Source organism: Salmo salar, chromosome 18, assembly GCF_965601325.2.
Source record: "Salmo salar chromosome 18, fSalSal1, whole genome shotgun sequence".
Classification (NCBI taxonomy): domain Eukaryota; kingdom Metazoa; phylum Chordata; class Actinopteri; order Salmoniformes; family Salmonidae; genus Salmo; species Salmo salar.
This window is the reverse complement of record NC_138308.1, coordinates 97,554,396-97,574,652: the sequence shown is the minus strand read 5'-3', so window position 1 is coordinate 97,574,652 and position 20,257 is coordinate 97,554,396. Positions and strand designations below refer to the sequence as shown.

Sequence of the window (20,257 nt, the reverse complement as noted above, 5' to 3'; positions counted from 1 at the left end):
ATGTGGAATTGGAGACAAGTGGGAGTGGAGTTGCTGTGTGGGAGATAGAATGATGGTCAAAGATAAAAGTCCAAATAAAACATTTAAAAAAGTACATTTGAATGACACTAAGTGGCAGTGTTTTTACAACAAATGCCGGTTTGCCTGAGGCTGATGCCGTGCAAGTGTTTGTGAACATGCATATACACACACTCTCATTCAAATAAACACATACATGTAATAGTGCCAGACATGCACACAAACATTTACAGTTGGCGTTGCTGTTATGATTTAATTGTCCTTGATATCCTTTGTTTTAAATTGCGTTGTTGTTTGCTGTTTTCTTCTGTCTTTTCCTTTTTTCTCTCTTTAGTTCATTCTCATGGTTGTTGGTGCATTGGGGGGTTCTTGGGGGTGGGGAATGGAATTAATTGTATTTTTTATTATTTTCTTCCTGGGGGGGCTGTGGGAGGGGTCTCGAATGGTTGAGGGACAGCTATTGGGGAACTGTGGGGGGGATATTGGAGGGTTCGGGATCAAGTTTTTGGCCTGGTGGTAGATCGGCCAACATTACATTTACATTTTAGTCATTTAGCAGACACTCTTATCCAGAGCGACTTACAGTAGTGAATACATACATTTCATTTCATGCATTTTTTTTTTGTACTGGGAATCGAACCCACAACCCTGGCATTGCACACACCAAGCTCTACCAACTGAGCCACAGGGAGGGCTCAACATGCCCTTGAGCAGAGAATTGACCCTGGATGCTTCTGTGTGTCGCTCTGAATGGGAATCTGTTGGACGACTGGGATGATGTAGTTATTGAGCGGCTTCACTGCAAGTATATTGTATGTTTCGAATATTCAATAAAGTAAAAAAAAAATAATTAATAAAATATTTTAATAAAAAAGGACTCAGCCAATGCAGTATTTATTATGGATCCCCATTAGCTGCTGCCAAGGCAGAAGCTACTCATCCTGGGGTTCAGCAAAATCAAGGCAGTTATACATTTTAAAGACATTACCATACATTCATAACAGATTTCACAACATATTAAGTGTGTGCCCTCAGGCCTCTACTCTACCACATATCTATAACACAAAATCCAAGCGTACATGGGTGTATGTTATCGTGTGTTTGTATGCATGTGTTGCTTCAGTGTATTTTTCTCCGTTTTTTAAAATCTAATCTTACTGCTGGCATGAGTTTCTTGATGTGGAATAGAGTTCCATGTAGTACTGTGCACCTCCCATAGTCTGTTCCGGAAAGTAGTATCTTGGCAGCAATTCGAACATGAAGGCCTGATTCACGCAGTCTCCTCCGAACAGTTGATGTTGAGGTGTCTTACTTGAACTCTGTGAAACACATATTCTAAGACTGGTATCTCTATTGAACATATCCTCTGCAAGAGAGGTAACTCTGGGTCTTCCTTTCCTGTGGTGAGCCTCATGAGTCATCGTAGCTCTTGGTTTTTGAGACTAAGAACTTTGAACGTTTCTTTAAGTGCAATGTTCCGCATTGACTGACCTTCCTGTCTTAAAGTAATGGGCTGTTTCTCTTTGCATTGAGCTGTTCTTGCCATAATATGGACTTGGGCTTAAAATAACAAATAGGGCTATTTTCTGTATACCACCCCTACCTTGTCACAACTGATCAGCTCTTACGCATTGAGGAAAGAAATTCCACAAATTAAGTCACACCCGTTAACCTGTTAGGGCTAGGGGGCAGTATTTGCACGGCTGGATAAAAAAATGTACCCGATTTAATCTGGTTACTAATCCTACCCAGTAACTAGAATATGCATATACTTATTATATATGGATAGAAAACACCCTAAAGTTTCTAAAACTGTTTGAATGGTGTCTGTGAGTATAACAGAACTCATTTGGCAGGCAAAACCCTGAGACATTTTCTGACAGGAAGTGGATACCTGATGTGTTGTATTACCTTTAAACCTATGCCATTGAAAAACACAGGGGCTGAGGAATATTTTGGCACTTCCTATTGCTTCCACTAGATGTCACCAGCCTTTACAAAGTGTTTTGAGTCTTCTGGAGGGAGATCTGACCGAACAAGAGCCATGGAACGATGATGGCCCATTAGACACCTGGCGCGCGAGTTCATGTTGGGTACCCTCGTTCCAATACGTTATAAAAGAGAATGCATTCGTCCACCTTGAATATTATTCATGTTCTGGTTAAAAAAGGCCCTAATGATTTATGCTATACAACGTTTGACATGTTTGAACGAACGTAAATATATTTTTTCCCCTCGTTCATGAAGTGAAGTCCGGCGGGCTTAGATCATGTGCTAACAAGACGGAGATTTTTGGACATAAATGATGAGCTTTTTTGAACAAAACTACATTCGTTATGGACCTGTGATACCTGGAAGTGACATCTGATGAAGAGAATCAAAGGTAATGGATTATTTACATAGTATTTTCGATTTTAGATCTCCCCAACATGGCGGCTAGTCTGTATCGCAACGCGTATTTTTCTGGGCGCAGTGCTCAGATTATTGCAAAGTGTGATTTCCCAGTAAGGTTATTTTTAAATCTGGCAAGTTGATTGCGTTCAAGAGATGTAAATCTATAATTCTTTAAATGACAATATAATATTTTACCAATGTTTTCTCATTTTAATTATTTAATTTGTGGTGCTGACTTGAATGCCGGTTATTGGAGGGAAACGATTTCCTGAACATCAACGCCACAGTAAAACGCTGTTTTTGGATATAAATATGAACTTGATAGAACTAAAAATGCATGCATTGTCTAACACAATGTCCTAGGAGTGTCATCTGTTGGAGATTGTAAAAGGTTAGTGCATAATTTTAGCTGATTTTATGGTTTTGGTGACGCCTGTCTTTGAATTGGCACAACATTACACACAACTCTTGTAAATGTACTGTCCTAACATACTCTAAATTTATGCTTTCGCCGTAAAACCTTTTTGAAATCGTAAAACGTGGTTAGATTAAGGAGATGTTTATCTTTCAAAGGGTGTAAAATAGTTGTATGTTTGAAAAATTTGAATTTTGACATTTATTTGGATTCAAATTTGCCGCTCTTGAAATGCACCTGCTGTTGATGGAGTGCACCACGGGTGGGACGCTTGCGTCCCACATAGCCCATAGAGGTTAAATCCTTTCAGTCTGGGAAAATCCCAGGGCTTGATGGCATACCGGTAGAGGTATATCAAGTTTTTTTTGTTATATACTAAAAGCTCCATTGTTAGATTTGTTTTAACTACTCCTATAGAAATGGTAGTTTGTCAGGTATTCAGCAGGAAGGTCTGATTTCTCTATTATTAAAACACTACCCAGATGGCAAATATAAAGACCCAGTCTATCTAAAAAACTGGAGGCCCCTTACACTTCAATGTTGTGATGTAAAAATACTAGCAAAATGCATAGCACTCAGAATTTAAAGGGTTTTACCTGGTATTGTTCATCATGATCAGACATTTTTTTTTACATGGACGATACATTGGAGATTATATACGACAACTACTAGACATAATAGAACATCATGAAACGTATAATAAGCCAGGAATGGTATTTATAGCGGATTTTGAAAAGGCATTTGATAAAGTAAAACTGGATTTTATTTATAAATGCCTGGATTTTTTCAATTTCGGCAATTCTCTTATAAAATGGGTAAAAATAATGTATAGCAACCCCAGGTGTAAAATAACGGCTACTTCTCAGAGAGTTTTGAATTGTCAAGAGGAATAAACAAGGGTGTCCGTGGTCACCATATCTATTCGTTATGGCCATCGAAATGTTAGCTATGAAAATCAGATCCAATAACAACATTAGAGGATTAGATATCCAAGGTTTAAAACAAAGGTGTCCATGTATTTCGATGGCTCAAGTTTTAAATTAAGTCCGCAAGCTAGATCTCTGCAATGTGTCATTGAAGATCTAGATAACTTTTCTGTACTCTCTGGACATAAACCTAATTATGATAAGTGTTCAATATTATGTATTGAATCCTTCAAAAATTCGACTTTTACATTATCCTGCAGTTTACCCATAAAATGGGCTGATGGTGAAGTGGACATACTCAGTATTCATATCACAAAAGATATAAATAAGCTCTACACAATGAATTTCAAAATAGAATGTGCCCATCTATATAATGAATATGAATTGGGTGGGTTGAGATTATTCAACATAAAAGCACTAAACCTCTCTCTAAAAGCTTCACTCATTCAAAGGTTTTACTTGAACCCTATATGGTTCTCAAGTAGATTACTAAGAAAAGCTCATCCATTGTTTAAAAATGGCCATTTTGCCTTTGTGCAGATTGCCATGTCTCATTTTCGATTAATTGAAAATGATACTTTTTTCAAAGTATCTCTCTTTTTCAAACAAGCATTGCAGAGCTGGCTACAAGTTCTATGTCACCCCCCTGAAAAGATAAAACAAATATTACAACACATATTATGGCTGAAGTCAAATGTGCTGGTTGATAAAATACCTGTATTTATGGGAAATATGTTTGAACAGGGTATTTTGTTCATAAATGATATTGTAAATTGGAATGGTAGAATTATGGCCTTCATGGAGTTATCAGAACTGTAAGGAAAGGTCTGCTCAATCCAAGAGTACAACCAATTGATTACAGCATTACCCCAAAAATGGAGGAGGCAAGTGGCAGCGGGAGGAGGTAGGGAACTGGTCTGTCTGCCCAACATAAAGGATCAAAACTTGCGGAGGAATAAAAATAGCATAAATAGGAAAGTATACCAGTTTCATTTGAGGACCAGGATGTTGACAACTGCGCCATACAGATTGCAAAATAGTTGGGAAGAGATTTGAGTTGATATATGAAACACAAGATTCAAGACTTCGTGCTTTTCAGCTAAAATGATTATATAGAATTCTTGCTACCAACAAAATGCTGAATATTTGGGTAATAAAATCATCGAAGCTCTGCAGATTTTGTTGTGAGGATACAGAATCAATAGACCATTTGTTTTGGTATTGCCCTCAGGTAGCCTGTTTCTGGTCTCAGGTTCAGGAATGGCTGAAAATGCAGTCAATTACTAATATACTAAAACTCTTAGTAAAAGTATTTATCTTCAACTCGCAATCTGTGGATTCTATTCGATTACATAGATTGATATTGTACGTTAAACATCACAGCATAGTTGAAAGATATGTGTTGCGTGGAAACCCGAAGTGGGTGGCCAGCAGAGATACATGGGATGGGCTGAGGGAAGCTGAGGGTTGGTATGTGGAATTGGAGACAAGTGGGAGTGGAGTTGCTGTGTGGGAGATAGAATGATGGTCAAAGATAAAAGTCCAAATAAAACATTTAAAAAAGTACATTTGAATGACACTAAGTGGCAGTGTTTTTACAACAAATGCCGGTTTGCCTGAGGCTGATGCCGTGCAAGTGTTTGTGAACATGCATATACACACACTCTCATTCAAATAAACACATACATGTAATAGTGCCAGACATGCACACAAACATTTACAGTTGGCGTTGCTGTTATGATTTAATTGTCCTTGATATCCTTTGTTTTAAATTGCGTTGTTGTTTGCTGTTTTCTTCTGTCTTTTCCTTTTTTCTCTCTTTAGTTCATTCTCATGGTTGTTGGTGCATTGGGGGGTTCTTGGGGGTGGGGAATGGAATTAATTGTATTTTTTATTATTTTCTTCCTGGGGGGGCTGTGGGAGGGGTCTCGAATGGTTGAGGGACAGCTATTGGGGAACTGTGGGGGGGATATTGGAGGGTTCGGGATCAAGTTTTTGGCCTGGTGGTAGATCGGCCAACATTACATTTACATTTTAGTCATTTAGCAGACACTCTTATCCAGAGCGACTTACAGTAGTGAATACATACATTTCATTTCATGCATTTTTTTTTTGTACTGGGAATCGAACCCACAACCCTGGCATTGCACACACCAAGCTCTACCAACTGAGCCACAGGGAGGGCTCAACATGCCCTTGAGCAGAGAATTGACCCTGGATGCTTCTGTGTGTCGCTCTGAATGGGAATCTGTTGGACGACTGGGATGATGTAGTTATTGAGCGGCTTCACTGCAAGTATATTGTATGTTTCGAATATTCAATAAAGTAAAAAAAAATAATTAATAAAATATTTTAATAAAGAAGGACTCAGCCAATGCAGTATTTATTATGGATCCCCATTAGCTGCTGCCAAGGCAGAAGCTACTCATCCTGGGGTTCAGCAAAATCAAGGCAGTTATACATTTTAAAGACATTACCATACATTCATAACAGATTTCACAACATATTAAGTGTGTGCCCTCAGGCCTCTACCACATATCTATAACACAAAATCCAAGCGTACATGGGTGTATGTTATCGTGTGTTTGTATGCATGTGTTGCTTCAGTGTATTTTTCTCCGTTTTTTAAAATCTAATCTTACTGCTGGCATGAGTTTCTTGATGTGGAATAGAGTTCCATGTAGTACTGTGCACCTCCCATAGTCTGTTCCGGAAAGTAGTATCTTGGCAGCAATTCGAACATGAAGGCCTGATTCACGCAGTCTCCTCCGAACAGTTGATGTTGAGGTGTCTTACTTGAACTCTGTGAAACACATATTCTAAGACTGGTATCTCTATTGAACATATCCTCTGCAAGAGAGGTAACTCTGGGTCTTCCTTTCCTGTGGTGAGCCTCATGAGTCATCGTAGCTCTTGGTTTTTGAGACTAAGAACTTTGAACGTTTCTTTAAGTGCAATGTTCCGCATTGACTGACCTTCCTGTCTTAAAGTAATGGGCTGTTTCTCTTTGCATTGAGCTGTTCTTGCCATAATATGGACTTGGGCTTAAAATAACAAATAGGGCTATTTTCTGTATACCACCCCTACCTTGTCACAACTGATCAGCTCTTACGCATTGAGGAAAGAAATTCCACAAATTAAGTCACACCCGTTAACCTGTTAGGGCTAGGGGGCAGTATTTGCACGGCTGGATAAAAAAATGTACCCGATTTAATCTGGTTACTAATCCTACCCAGTAACTAGAATATGCATATACTTATTATATATGGATAGAAAACACCCTAAAGTTTCTAAAACTGTTTGAATGGTGTCTGTGAGTATAACAGAACTCATTTGGCAGGCAAAACCCTGAGACATTTTCTGACAGGAAGTGGATACCTGATGTGTTGTATTACCTTTAAACCTATGCCATTGAAAAACACAGGGGCTGAGGAATATTTTGGCACTTCCTATTGCTTCCACTAGATGTCACCAGCCTTTACAAAGTGTTTTGAGTCTTCTGGAGGGAGATCTGACCGAACAAGAGCCATGGAACGATGATGGCCCATTAGACACCTGGCGCGCGAGTTCATGTTGGGTACCCTCGTTCCAATACGTTATAAAAGAGAATGCATTCGTCCACCTTGAATATTATTCATGTTCTGGTTAAAAAAGGCCCTAATGATTTATGCTATACAACGTTTGACATGTTTGAACGAACGTAAATATATTTTTTCCCCTCGTTCATGAAGTGAAGTCCGGCGGGCTTAGATCATGTGCTAACAAGACGGAGATTTTTGGACATAAATGATGAGCTTTTTTGAACAAAACTACATTCGTTATGGACCTGTGATACCTGGAAGTGACATCTGATGAAGAGAATCAAAGGTAATGGATTATTTACATAGTATTTTCGATTTTAGATCTCCCCAACATGGCGGCTAGTCTGTATCGCAACGCGTATTTTTCTGGGCGCAGTGCTCAGATTATTGCAAAGTGTGATTTCCCAGTAAGGTTATTTTTAAATCTGGCAAGTTGATTGCGTTCAAGAGATGTAAATCTATAATTCTTTAAATGACAATATAATATTTTACCAATGTTTTCTCATTTTAATTATTTAATTTGTGGTGCTGACTTGAATGCCGGTTATTGGAGGGAAACGATTTCCTGAACATCAACGCCACAGTAAAACGCTGTTTTTGGATATAAATATGAACTTGATAGAACTAAAAATGCATGCATTGTCTAACACAATGTCCTAGGAGTGTCATCTGTTGGAGATTGTAAAAGGTTAGTGCATAATTTTAGCTGATTTTATGGTTTTGGTGACGCCTGTCTTTGAATTGGCACAACATTACACACAACTCTTGTAAATGTACTGTCCTAACATACTCTAAATTTATGCTTTCGCCGTAAAACCTTTTTGAAATCGTAAAACGTGGTTAGATTAAGGAGATGTTTATCTTTCAAAGGGTGTAAAATAGTTGTATGTTTGAAAAATTTGAATTTTGACATTTATTTGGATTCAAATTTGCCGCTCTTGAAATGCACCTGCTGTTGATGGAGTGCACCACGGGTGGGACGCTTGCGTCCCACATAGCCCATAGAGGTTAAATCCTTTCAGTCTGGGAAAATCCCAGGGCTTGATGGCATACCGGTAGAGGTATATCAAGTTTTTTTTGTTATATACTAAAAGCTCCATTGTTAGATTTGTTTTAACTACTCCTATAGAAATGGTAGTTTGTCAGGTATTCAGCAGGAAGGTCTGATTTCTCTATTATTAAAACACTACCCAGATGGCAAATATAAAGACCCAGTCTATCTAAAAAACTGGAGGCCCCTTACACTTCAATGTTGTGATGTAAAAATACTAGCAAAATGCATAGCACTCAGAATTTAAAGGGTTTTACCTGGTATTGTTCATCATGATCAGACATTTTTTTTTACATGGACGATACATTGGAGATTATATACGACAACTACTAGACATAATAGAACATCATGAAACGTATAATAAGCCAGGAATGGTATTTATAGCGGATTTTGAAAAGGCATTTGATAAAGTAAAACTGGATTTTATTTATAAATGCCTGGATTTTTTCAATTTCGGCAATTCTCTTATAAAATGGGTAAAAATAATGTATAGCAACCCCAGGTGTAAAATAACGGCTACTTCTCAGAGAGTTTTGAATTGTCAAGAGGAATAAACAAGGGTGTCCGTGGTCACCATATCTATTCGTTATGGCCATCGAAATGTTAGCTATGAAAATCAGATCCAATAACAACATTAGAGGATTAGATATCCAAGGTTTAAAACAAAGGTGTCCATGTATTTCGATGGCTCAAGTTTTAAATTAAGTCCGCAAGCTAGATCTCTGCAATGTGTCATTGAAGATCTAGATAACTTTTCTGTACTCTCTGGACATAAACCTAATTATGATAAGTGTTCAATATTATGTATTGAATCCTTCAAAAATTCGACTTTTACATTATCCTGCAGTTTACCCATAAAATGGGCTGATGGTGAAGTGGACATACTCAGTATTCATATCACAAAAGATATAAATAAGCTCTACACAATGAATTTCAAAATAGAATGTGCCCATCTATATAATGAATATGAATTGGGTGGGTTGAGATTATTCAACATAAAAGCACTAAACCTCTCTCTAAAAGCTTCACTCATTCAAAGGTTTTACTTGAACCCTATATGGTTCTCAAGTAGATTACTAAGAAAAGCTCATCCATTGTTTAAAAATGGCCATTTTGCCTTTGTGCAGATTGCCATGTCTCATTTTCGATTAATTGAAAATGATACTTTTTTCAAAGTATCTCTCTTTTTCAAACAAGCATTGCAGAGCTGGCTACAAGTTCTATGTCACCCCCCTGAAAAGATAAAACAAATATTCCAACACATATTATGGCTGAAGTCAAATGTGCTGGTTGATAAAATACCTGTATTTATGGGAAATATGTTTGAACAGGGTATTTTGTTCATAAATGATATTGTAAATTGGAATGGTAGAATTATGGCCTTCATGGAGTTATCAGAACTGTAAGGAAAGGTCTGCTCAATCCAAGAGTACAACCAATTGATTACAGCATTACCCCAAAAATGGAGGAGGCAAGTGGCAGCGGGAGGAGGTAGGGAACTGGTCTGTCTGCCCAACATAAAGGATCAAAACTTGCGGAGGAATAAAAATAGCATAAATAGGAAAGTATACCAGTTTCATTTGAGGACCAGGATGTTGACAACTGCGCCATACAGATTGCAAAATAGTTGGGAAGAGATTTGAGTTGATATATGAAACACAAGATTCAAGACTTCGTGCTTTTCAGCTAAAATGATTATATAGAATTCTTGCTACCAACAAAATGCTGAATATTTGGGTAATAAAATCATCGAAGCTCTGCAGATTTTGTTGTGAGGATACAGAATCAATAGACCATTTGTTTTGGTATTGCCCTCAGGTAGCCTGTTTCTGGTCTCAGGTTCAGGAATGGCTGAAAATGCAGTCAATTACTAATATACTAAAACTCTTAGTAAAAGTATTTATCTTCAACTCGCAATCTGTGGATTCTATTCGATTACATAGATTGATATTGTACGTTAAACATCACAGCATAGTTGAAAGATATGTGTTGCGTGGAAACCAGAAGTGGGTGGCCAGCAGAGATACATGGGATGGGCTGAGGGAAGCTGAGGGTTGGTATGTGGAATTGGAGACAAGTGGGAGTGGAGTTGCTGTGTGGGAGATAGAATGATGGTCAAAGATAAAAGTCCAAATAAAACATTTTAAAAAGTACATTTGAATGACACTAAGTGGCAGTGTTTTTACAACAAATGCCGGTTTGCCTGAGGCTGATGCCGTGCAAGTGTTTGTGAACATGCATATACACACACTCTCATTCAAATAAACACATACATGTAATAGTGCCAGACATGCACACAAACATTTACAGTTGGCGTTGCTGTTATGATTTAATTGTCCTTGATATCCTTTGTTTTAAATTGCATTGTTGTTTGCTGTTTTCTTCTGTCTTTTCCTTTTTTCTCTCTTTAGTTCATTCTCATGGTTGTTGGTGCATTGGGGGGTTCTTGGGGGTGGGGAATGGAATTAATTGTATTTTTTATTATTTTCTTCCTGGGGGGGCTGTGGGAGGGGTCTCGAATGGTTGAGGGACAGCTATTGGGGAACTGTGGGGGGGATATTGGAGGGTTCGGGATCAAGTTTTTGGCCTGGTGGTAGATCGGCCAACATTACATTTACATTTTAGTCATTTAGCAGACACTCTTATCCAGAGCGACTTACAGTAGTGAATACATACATTTCATTTCATGCATTTTTTTTTTGTACTGGGAATCGAACCCACAACCCTGGCATTGCACACACCAAGCTCTACCAACTGAGCCACAGGGAGGGCTCAACATGCCCTTGAGCAGAGAATTGACCCTGGATGCTTCTGTGTGTCGCTCTGAATGGGAATCTGTTGGACGACTGGGATGATGTAGTTATTGAGCGGCTTCACTGCAAGTATATTGTATGTTTCGAATATTCAATAAAGTAAAAAAAAAATAATTAATAAAATATTTTAATAAAAAAGGACTCAGCCAATGCAGTATTTATTATGGATCCCCATTAGCTGCTGCCAAGGCAGAAGCTACTCATCCTGGGGTTCAGCAAAATCAAGGCAGTTATACATTTTAAAGACATTACCATACATTCATAACAGATTTCACAACATATTAAGTGTGTGCCCTCAGGCCTCTACTCTACCACATATCTATAACACAAAATCCAAGCGTACATGGGTGTATGTTATCGTGTGTTTGTATGCATGTGTTGCTTCAGTGTATTTTTCTCCGTTTTTTAAAATCTAATCTTACTGCTGGCATGAGTTTCTTGATGTGGAATAGAGTTCCATGTAGTACTGTGCACCTCCCATAGTCTGTTCCGGAAAGTAGTATCTTGGCAGCAATTCGAACATGAAGGCCTGATTCACGCAGTCTCCTCCGAACAGTTGATGTTGAGGTGTCTTACTTGAACTCTGTGAAACACATATTCTAAGACTGGTATCTCTATTGAACATATCCTCTGCAAGAGAGGTAACTCTGGGTCTTCCTTTCCTGTGGTGAGCCTCATGAGTCATCGTAGCTCTTGGTTTTTGAGACTAAGAACTTTGAACGTTTCTTTAAGTGCAATGTTCCGCATTGACTGACCTTCCTGTCTTAAAGTAATGGGCTGTTTCTCTTTGCATTGAGCTGTTCTTGCCATAATATGGACTTGGGCTTAAAATAACAAATAGGGCTATTTTCTGTATACCACCCCTACCTTGTCACAACTGATCAGCTCTTACGCATTGAGGAAAGAAATTCCACAAATTAAGTCACACCCGTTAACCTGTTAGGGCTAGGGGGCAGTATTTGCACGGCTGGATAAAAAAATGTACCCGATTTAATCTGGTTACTAATCCTACCCAGTAACTAGAATATGCATATACTTATTATATATGGATAGAAAACACCCTAAAGTTTCTAAAACTGTTTGAATGGTGTCTGTGAGTATAACAGAACTCATTTGGCAGGCAAAACCCTGAGACATTTTCTGACAGGAAGTGGATACCTGATGTGTTGTATTACCTTTAAACCTATGCCATTGAAAAACACAGGGGCTGAGGAATATTTTGGCACTTCCTATTGCTTCCACTAGATGTCACCAGCCTTTACAAAGTGTTTTGAGTCTTCTGGAGGGAGATCTGACCGAACAAGAGCCATGGAACGATGATGGCCCATTAGACACCTGGCGCGCGAGTTCATGTTGGGTACCCTCGTTCCAATACGTTATAAAAGAGAATGCATTCGTCCACCTTGAATATTATTCATGTTCTGGTTAAAAAAGGCCCTAATGATTTATGCTATACAACGTTTGACATGTTTGAACGAACGTAAATATATTTTTTCCCCTCGTTCATGAAGTGAAGTCCGGCGGGCTTAGATCATGTGCTAACAAGACGGAGATTTTTGGACATAAATGATGAGCTTTTTTGAACAAAACTACATTCGTTATGGACCTGTGATACCTGGAAGTGACATCTGATGAAGAGAATCAAAGGTAATGGATTATTTACATAGTATTTTCGATTTTAGATCTCCCCAACATGGCGGCTAGTCTGTATCGCAACGCGTATTTTTCTGGGCGCAGTGCTCAGATTATTGCAAAGTGTGATTTCCCAGTAAGGTTATTTTTAAATCTGGCAAGTTGATTGCGTTCAAGAGATGTAAATCTATAATTCTTTAAATGACAATATAATATTTTACCAATGTTTTCTAATTTTAATTATTTAATTTGTGGTGCTGACTTGAATGCCGGTTATTGGAGGGAAACGATTTCCTGAACATCAACGCCACAGTAAAACGCTGTTTTTGGATATAAATATGAACTTGATAGAACTAAAAATGCATGCATTGTCTAACACAATGTCCTAGGAGTGTCATCTGTTGGAGATTGTAAAAGGTTAGTGCATAATTTTAGCTGATTTTATGGTTTTGGTGACGCCTGTCTTTGAATTGGCACAACATTACACACAACTCTTGTAAATGTACTGTCCTAACATACTCTAAATTTATGCTTTCGCCGTAAAACCTTTTTGAAATCGTAAAACGTGGTTAGATTAAGGAGATGTTTATCTTTCAAAGGGTGTAAAATAGTTGTATGTTTGAAAAATTTGAATTTTGACATTTATTTGGATTCAAATTTGCCGCTCTTGAAATGCACCTGCTGTTGATGGAGTGCACCACGGGTGGGACGCTTGCGTCCCACATAGCCCATAGAGGTTAAATCCTTTCAGTCTGGGAAAATCCCAGGGCTTGATGGCATACCGGTAGAGGTATATCAAGTTTTTTTTGTTATATACTAAAAGCTCCATTGTTAGATTTGTTTTAACTACTCCTATAGAAATGGTAGTTTGTCAGGTATTCAGCAGGAAGGTCTGATTTCTCTATTATTAAAACACTACCCAGATGGCAAATATAAAGACCCAGTCTATCTAAAAAACTGGAGGCCCCTTACACTTCAATGTTGTGATGTAAAAATACTAGCAAAATGCATAGCACTCAGAATTTAAAGGGTTTTACCTGGTATTGTTCATCATGATCAGACATTTTTTTTTACATGGACGATACATTGGAGATTATATACGACAACTACTAGACATAATAGAACATCATGAAACGTATAATAAGCCAGGAATGGTATTTATAGCGGATTTTGAAAAGGCATTTGATAAAGTAAAACTGGATATTATTTATAAATGCCTGGATTTTTTCAATTTCGGCAATTCTCTTATAAAATGGGTAAAAATAATGTATAGCAACCCCAGGTGTAAAATAGTAAAATAACGGCTACTTCTCAGAGAGTTTTGAATTGTCAAGAGGAATAAACAAGGGTGTCCGTGGTCACCATATCTATTCGTTATGGCCATCGAAATGTTAGCTATGAAAATCAGATCCAATAACAACATTAGAGGATTAGATATCCAAGGTTTAAAACAAAGGTGTCCATGTATTTCGATGGCTCAAGTTTTAAATTAAGTCCGCAAGCTAGATCTCTGCAATGTGTCATTGAAGATCTAGATAACTTTTCTGTACTCTCTGGACATAAACCTAATTATGATAAGTGTTCAATATTATGTATTGAATCCTTCAAAAATTCGACTTTTACATTATCCTGCAGTTTACCCATAAAATGGGCTGATGGTGAAGTGGACATACTCAGTATTCATATCACAAAAGATATAAATAAGCTCTACACAATGAATTTCAAAATAGAATGTGCCCATCTATATAATGAATATGAATTGGGTGGGTTGAGATTATTCAACATAAAAGCACTAAACCTCTCTCTAAAAGCTTCACTCATTCAAAGGTTTTACTTGAACCCTATATGGTTCTCAAGTAGATTACTAAGAAAAGCTCATCCATTGTTTAAAAATGGCCATTTTGCCTTTGTGCAGATTGCCATGTCTCATTTTCAATTAATTGAAAATGATACTTTTTTCAAAGTATCTCTCTTTTTCAAACAAGCATTGCAGAGCTGGCTACAATTTCTATGTCACCCCCCTGAAAAGATAAAACAAATATTACAACACATATTATGGCTGAAGTCAAATGTGCTGGTTGATAAAATACCTGTATTTATGGGAAATATGTTTGAACAGGGTATTTTGTTCATAAATGATATTGTAAATTGGAATGGTAGAATTATGGCCTTCATGGAGTTATCAGAATTGTAAGGAAAGGTCTGCTCAATCCAAGAGTACAACCAATTGATTACAGCATTACCCCAAAAATGGAGGAGGCAAGTGGCAGCGGGAGGAGGTAGGGAACTGGTCTGTCTGCCCAACATAAAGGATCAAAACTTGCGGAGGAATAAAAATAGCATAAATAGGAAAGTATACCAGTTTCATTTGAGGACCAGGATGTTGACAACTGCGCCATACAGATTGCAAAATAGTTGGGAAGAGATTTGAGTTGATATATAAAACGCAAGATTCAAGACTTCGTGCTTTTCAGCTAAAATGATTATATAGAATTCTTGCTACCAACAAAATGCTGAATATTTGGGTAATAGAATCATCGAAGCTCTGCAGATTTTGTTGTGAGGATACAGAATCAATAGACCATTTGTTTTGGTATTGCCCTCAGGTAGCCTGTTTCTGGTCTCAGGTTCAGGAATGGCTGAAAATGCAGTCAATTACTAATATACTAAAACTCTTAGTAAAAGTATTTATCTTCAACTCGCAATCTGTGGATTCTATTCGATTACATAGATTGATATTGTACGTTAAACATCACAGCATAGTTGAAAGATATGTGTTGCGTGGAAACCAGAAGTGGGTGGCCAGCAGAGATACATGGGATGGGCTGAGGGAAGCTGAGGGTTGGTATGTGGAATTGGAGACAAGTGGGAGTGGAGTTGCTGTGTGGGAGATAGAATGATGGTCAAAGATAAAAGTCCAAATAAAACATTTTAAAAAGTACATTTGAATGACACTAAGTGGCAGTGTTTTTACAACAAATGCCGGTTTGCCTGAGGCTGATGCCGTGCAAGTGTTTGTGAACATGCATATACACACACTCTCATTCAAATAAACACATACATGTAATAGTGCCAGACATGCACACAAACATTTACAGTTGGCGTTGCTGTTATGATTTAATTGTCCTTGATATCCTTTGTTTTAAATTGCATTGTTGTTTGCTGTTTTCTTCTGTCTTTTCCTTTTTTCTCTCTTTAGTTCATTCTCATGGTTGTTGGTGCATTGGGGGGTTCTTGGGGGTGGGGAATGGAATTAATTGTATTTTTTATTATTTTCTTCCTGGGGGGGCTGTGGGAGGGGTCTCGAATGGTTGAGGGACAGCTATTGGGGAACTGTGGGGGGGATATTGGAGGGTTCGGGATCAAGTTTTTGGCCTGGTGGTAGATCGGCCAACATTACATTTACATTTTAGTCATTTAGCAGACACTCTTATCCAGAGCGACTTACAGTAGTGAATACATACATTTCATTTCATGCATTTTTTTTTTGTACTGGGAATCGAACCCACAACCCTGGCATTGCACACACCAAGCTCTACCAACTGAGCCACAGGGAGGGCTCAACATGCCCTTGAGCAGAGAATTGACCCTGGATGCTTCTGTGTGTCGCTCTGAATGGGAATCTGTTGGACGACTGGGATGATGTAGTTATTGAGCGGCTTCACTGCAAGTATATTGTATGTTTCGAATATTCAATAAAGTAAAAAAAAATTATTAATAAAATATTTTAATAAAAAAGGACTCAGCCAATGCAGTATTTATTATGGATCCCCATTAGCTGCTGCCAAGGCAGAAGCTACTCATCCTGGGGTTCAGCAAAATCAAGGCAGTTATACATTTTAAAGACATTACCATACATTCATAACAGATTTCACAACATATTAAGTGTGTGCCCTCAGGCCTCTACTCTACCACATATCTATAACACAAAATCCAAGCGTACATGGGTGTATGTTATCGTGTGTTTGTATGCATGTGTTGCTTCAGTGTATTTTTCTCCGTTTTTTAAAATCTAATCTTACTGCTGGCATGAGTTTCTTGATGTGGAATAGAGTTCCATGTAGTACTGTGCACCTCCCATAGTCTGTTCCGGAAAGTAGTATCTTGGCAGCAATTCGAACATGAAGGCCTGATTCACGCAGTCTCCTCCGAACAGTTGATGTTGAGGTGTCTTACTTGAACTCTGTGAAACACATATTCTAAGACTGGTATCTCTATTGAACATATCCTCTGCAAGAGAGGTAACTCTGGGTCTTCCTTTCCTGTGGTGAGCCTCATGAGTCATCGTAGCTCTTGGTTTTTGAGACTAAGAACTTTGAACGTTTCTTTAAGTGCAATGTTCCGCATTGACTGACCTTCCTGTCTTAAAGTAATGGGCTGTTTCTCTTTGCATTGAGCTGTTCTTGGGCTTAAAATAACAAATAGGGCTATTTTCTGTATACCACCCCTACCTTGTCACAACTGATCGGCTCTTACGCATTGAGGAAAGAAATTCCACAAATTAAGTCACACCCGTTAATTGAAATGCATTCCATGAATCTGGTTGAGAGAATGCCAAGAGTGTACAAAGCTGTCAAGGCAAAGGGTGGCTACTTTGAAGAATCTCAATATATTTTGGTTTAAGATGTGATTCCATGTGTTATGTCATAGTTGAAAATATTAGATGAAAACCCTGGAATGAGTAGGTGTGTTCAAACTTTTGACTGGTACTGCAAATATAGTAGATCTAACCTATAGAAAGCTGATGGGATCCTCTTTCTAATAGAAGCCATGAGGCAGTTCTCAGACAATTGCATAGGTTATAGAAATGTTGCGCAACATGAGCTCATGAAATGTTTTACATTTGCATTGATGTCAGAGTGATTAGAGGGACAATAGAGTGCTGAGTACCAGGCAACTAATGACCATCACCAGCATCAGAGCTTGGAGAAGCCTAATTACTAAATGGTCACGTGGAATTTGACTGCCTTCATTTCTTGTAACTGCCGGTAATACAGTCCTACTCCTTCCTCCATTTCCCAGAAATGGACTGGTTCAGATAATCACACCAACAATAAAGTAAGTAAATCAACAGTTTAATCTCTGGATTTCTTCATGCATTTATATGGGGCGTGAATCAGTTCCTGTCGTACAGTAAAGACAACTGTCCGTCTTTTCAAAGACTTCATTCCAACGCCTTTCATCTACAATTAGACAAAAAACATTAACATCCAGAATCAGCTGCAAAGAAATAACATTTAGTGAATGAGTATGTATATACACACACCTTGGTGGAACAGTTGCTAGCAGTTGATAGCAGTGCCTGGTGGAGTCTCCGTACCCTGAATCTTCTGTCCAGTAGTGGTCACACACCAACAGTAACCTACCAGAAATAGACATGTTGCACATACAATATTTACTGTAACATTCAACTGAATTGGAGAATTTAGTGTGTGTATATGTGCGTCCGTGTTAACCTGTAGAGCCCGAACATTGCTTAGGGGTGTATCGTCCAGCGGCGTCACACGTGGGGATGTAGGCTCCAATTGGGCCATGTGTCGCGGCATATCTAGCACGCTCACAGGGGGTCATGGGTCGTAACGTAGCATCTGGACACAGGTAACATAGATTGATTGTAATGTGGACATAACATTGCAGCACATGCATGCCGGAATCTTGGGTTGCGTCCCATATGGGCCCTGGTCAGAAGTATTTTATACGGAATATGTTCCATTTCAGATGTAACCTAGGTACTTCCTGGCTAAATACTGAAATTGCGCTACTTGTTTAAAAGCCCTGTGCAGTCAATTCAGTTTCTGTCTTTTGTATAACAGCTGATGAAACTAAGACTGAAAGTGGGGGTAAGTTGTGTCAGTGTTACTTCCTGACAATCCAATCATACATCCAGTTGAATGATCAAACCATTCATATCAGAATACCTCAGTCCAGCATCTAGACACCAATATACATCTCTGGAACAAGAGGAGTGGCAGGTAGCCTAGCGGTTAGAGAGTTGGGCCAGTAACACAAAGGTTCCTAGTTTTAATCCCTGAATGTCAAGTTAAAATATCTGTCTATGTGCCCTTGAGCAAGACAACCTTCTCTCCAGTGTCACGGTTGATAATGGCTGCCCAAGGGACAACTGGTTATGAAACAAAACATTAATACGTACGTGTGTGAATAGGACAGATCAACACCCACTAACGTTTTTATTCAAATGTTGGTGAGTAAGTGTGAGGTACATCACTCTTACCTCCCAGAGCAAAAGCTGTGCTAACAAGCAGAATGATGGTCAATATCGCCATGGTGATAGTCTCCTGAGAGGAGAGAGCGAACAAGAGCGAGATTAGTTGAGCATTTTAAATCATCTGGAATGGCTGTGGGTACTAGAGGAGAGGTTGAGGAAACCCTGTGTTAAGTACAAAACTTATGCAACAATTGCTAAACCCAGTCCTGAGGACCCCAACAAGCGAGTATCGGCAACACGGCGCGCTACGATTCTTCCACTAAAATTCAGGTATCATCTAATCTATTGTATGTGGTTGAAGAGCCTGGCACACAGGAATATGAATCCTTCCCAAATGGCTCCTCATTCCTTATGTAGTGAACCACCTTTGACGAGGGCCCACAGTGCACTACGCAGGGAAGGGGAAGCAGACTAGATCTTGACAGAGACTTCTATTCACTACAAAGGTAACTATTAGTCTATGCTCTTAAATTCAGGGGGGTCATATATAGTGCACTACACTTGACCAGGGCCACATAAGATTAACGTGCCATTTGAGAGGCAGCAAGTCTACTAAATAATATCACAAGCTCACCTTCTGCACTCTTCCAAGGGATTCACTGGTTGTCTCTCTGTTGTCTGTGAGTTATGGTCTACCTCTTCCACCTCTCCTTTTAAAGGATCTGTCACAGGTGTGACTAGTTGCCTCATTAACCCAACAAGAGATCCCGATGTCGGCCATTAGCTGGTGGTGTAAAGTACTTATGTAAAAATTCTTTAAAGTACTACTTAAGTAGTATTTTGGGGTATCTTTACTTTACTACTTCTATTTATTTCAACTTTCACTTCACTACATTCCTAAAGAAAATAATGTACTTTTTACTCCATACATTTTCCCCGACACCCAAAAGTACTCGTTAGATTTTGAATGATTAGCAGGACAGAAAAAATGGTCTAATTCACACACTTATCAAGAGAACATCCCTGGTCATCCCTACTGCCTCTGATCTAACAGACTCACTAAACACAAATGCTTCCTTTGCAAATTATGTCTGAGAGTTGGTGTGACACTGGCTATCCGTAATCAAATAAAAAAACAAGAAAATGGTGCCGTCTGGTTTGCTTAATATAATGAATTTGAAATGATTTATACTTTTACTTTTGAACTTAAGTATATTTTATCAATTACATTTCATGTTGATACTTCAGTATATTTGCTGAA

At 38.5% G+C, this 20,257-nt stretch overlaps 1 protein-coding gene across 1 annotated transcript; it reads right to left on the bottom strand.

Annotated features, from left to right (window-relative positions):
* Nucleotides 1-17,889: 17,889 nt before the first annotated feature.
* Nucleotides 17,890-19,667, bottom strand: LOC145861672 (equistatin-like). Its single transcript, XM_082964522.1, has 5 exons — nucleotides 19,631-19,667; nucleotides 19,063-19,126; nucleotides 18,287-18,418; nucleotides 18,097-18,192; nucleotides 17,890-18,013 (listed from the first exon to the last, which is right to left on the bottom strand). Exons 2-4 carry the CDS (start codon nucleotides 19,112-19,114, stop codon nucleotides 18,113-18,115), a joined length of 264 nt encoding a protein of 87 aa, XP_082820648.1. The 5' UTR covers nucleotides 19,115-19,126; nucleotides 19,631-19,667; the 3' UTR covers nucleotides 17,890-18,013; nucleotides 18,097-18,112.
* Between the last annotated feature and the right edge of the window lie 590 nt (nucleotides 19,668-20,257).

Bases quoted from the DNA above. Each gene is read 5' to 3' on its own strand.
- LOC145861672 (XM_082964522.1), bottom strand. From the start codon at position 19,114: ATGGCGATATTGACCATCATTCTGCTTGTTAGCACAGCTTTTGCTCTG. The intron at 18,419-19,062 runs GTAAGAGTGATG...ACCTGTGTCCAG, and splicing joins CACAGCTTTTGCTCTGGGAG to ATGCTACGTTACGACCCATG. The intron at 18,193-18,286 runs GTTAACACGGAC...TATTTCTGGTAG, and splicing joins GCAATGTTCGGGCTCTACAG to GTTACTGTTGGTGTGTGACC.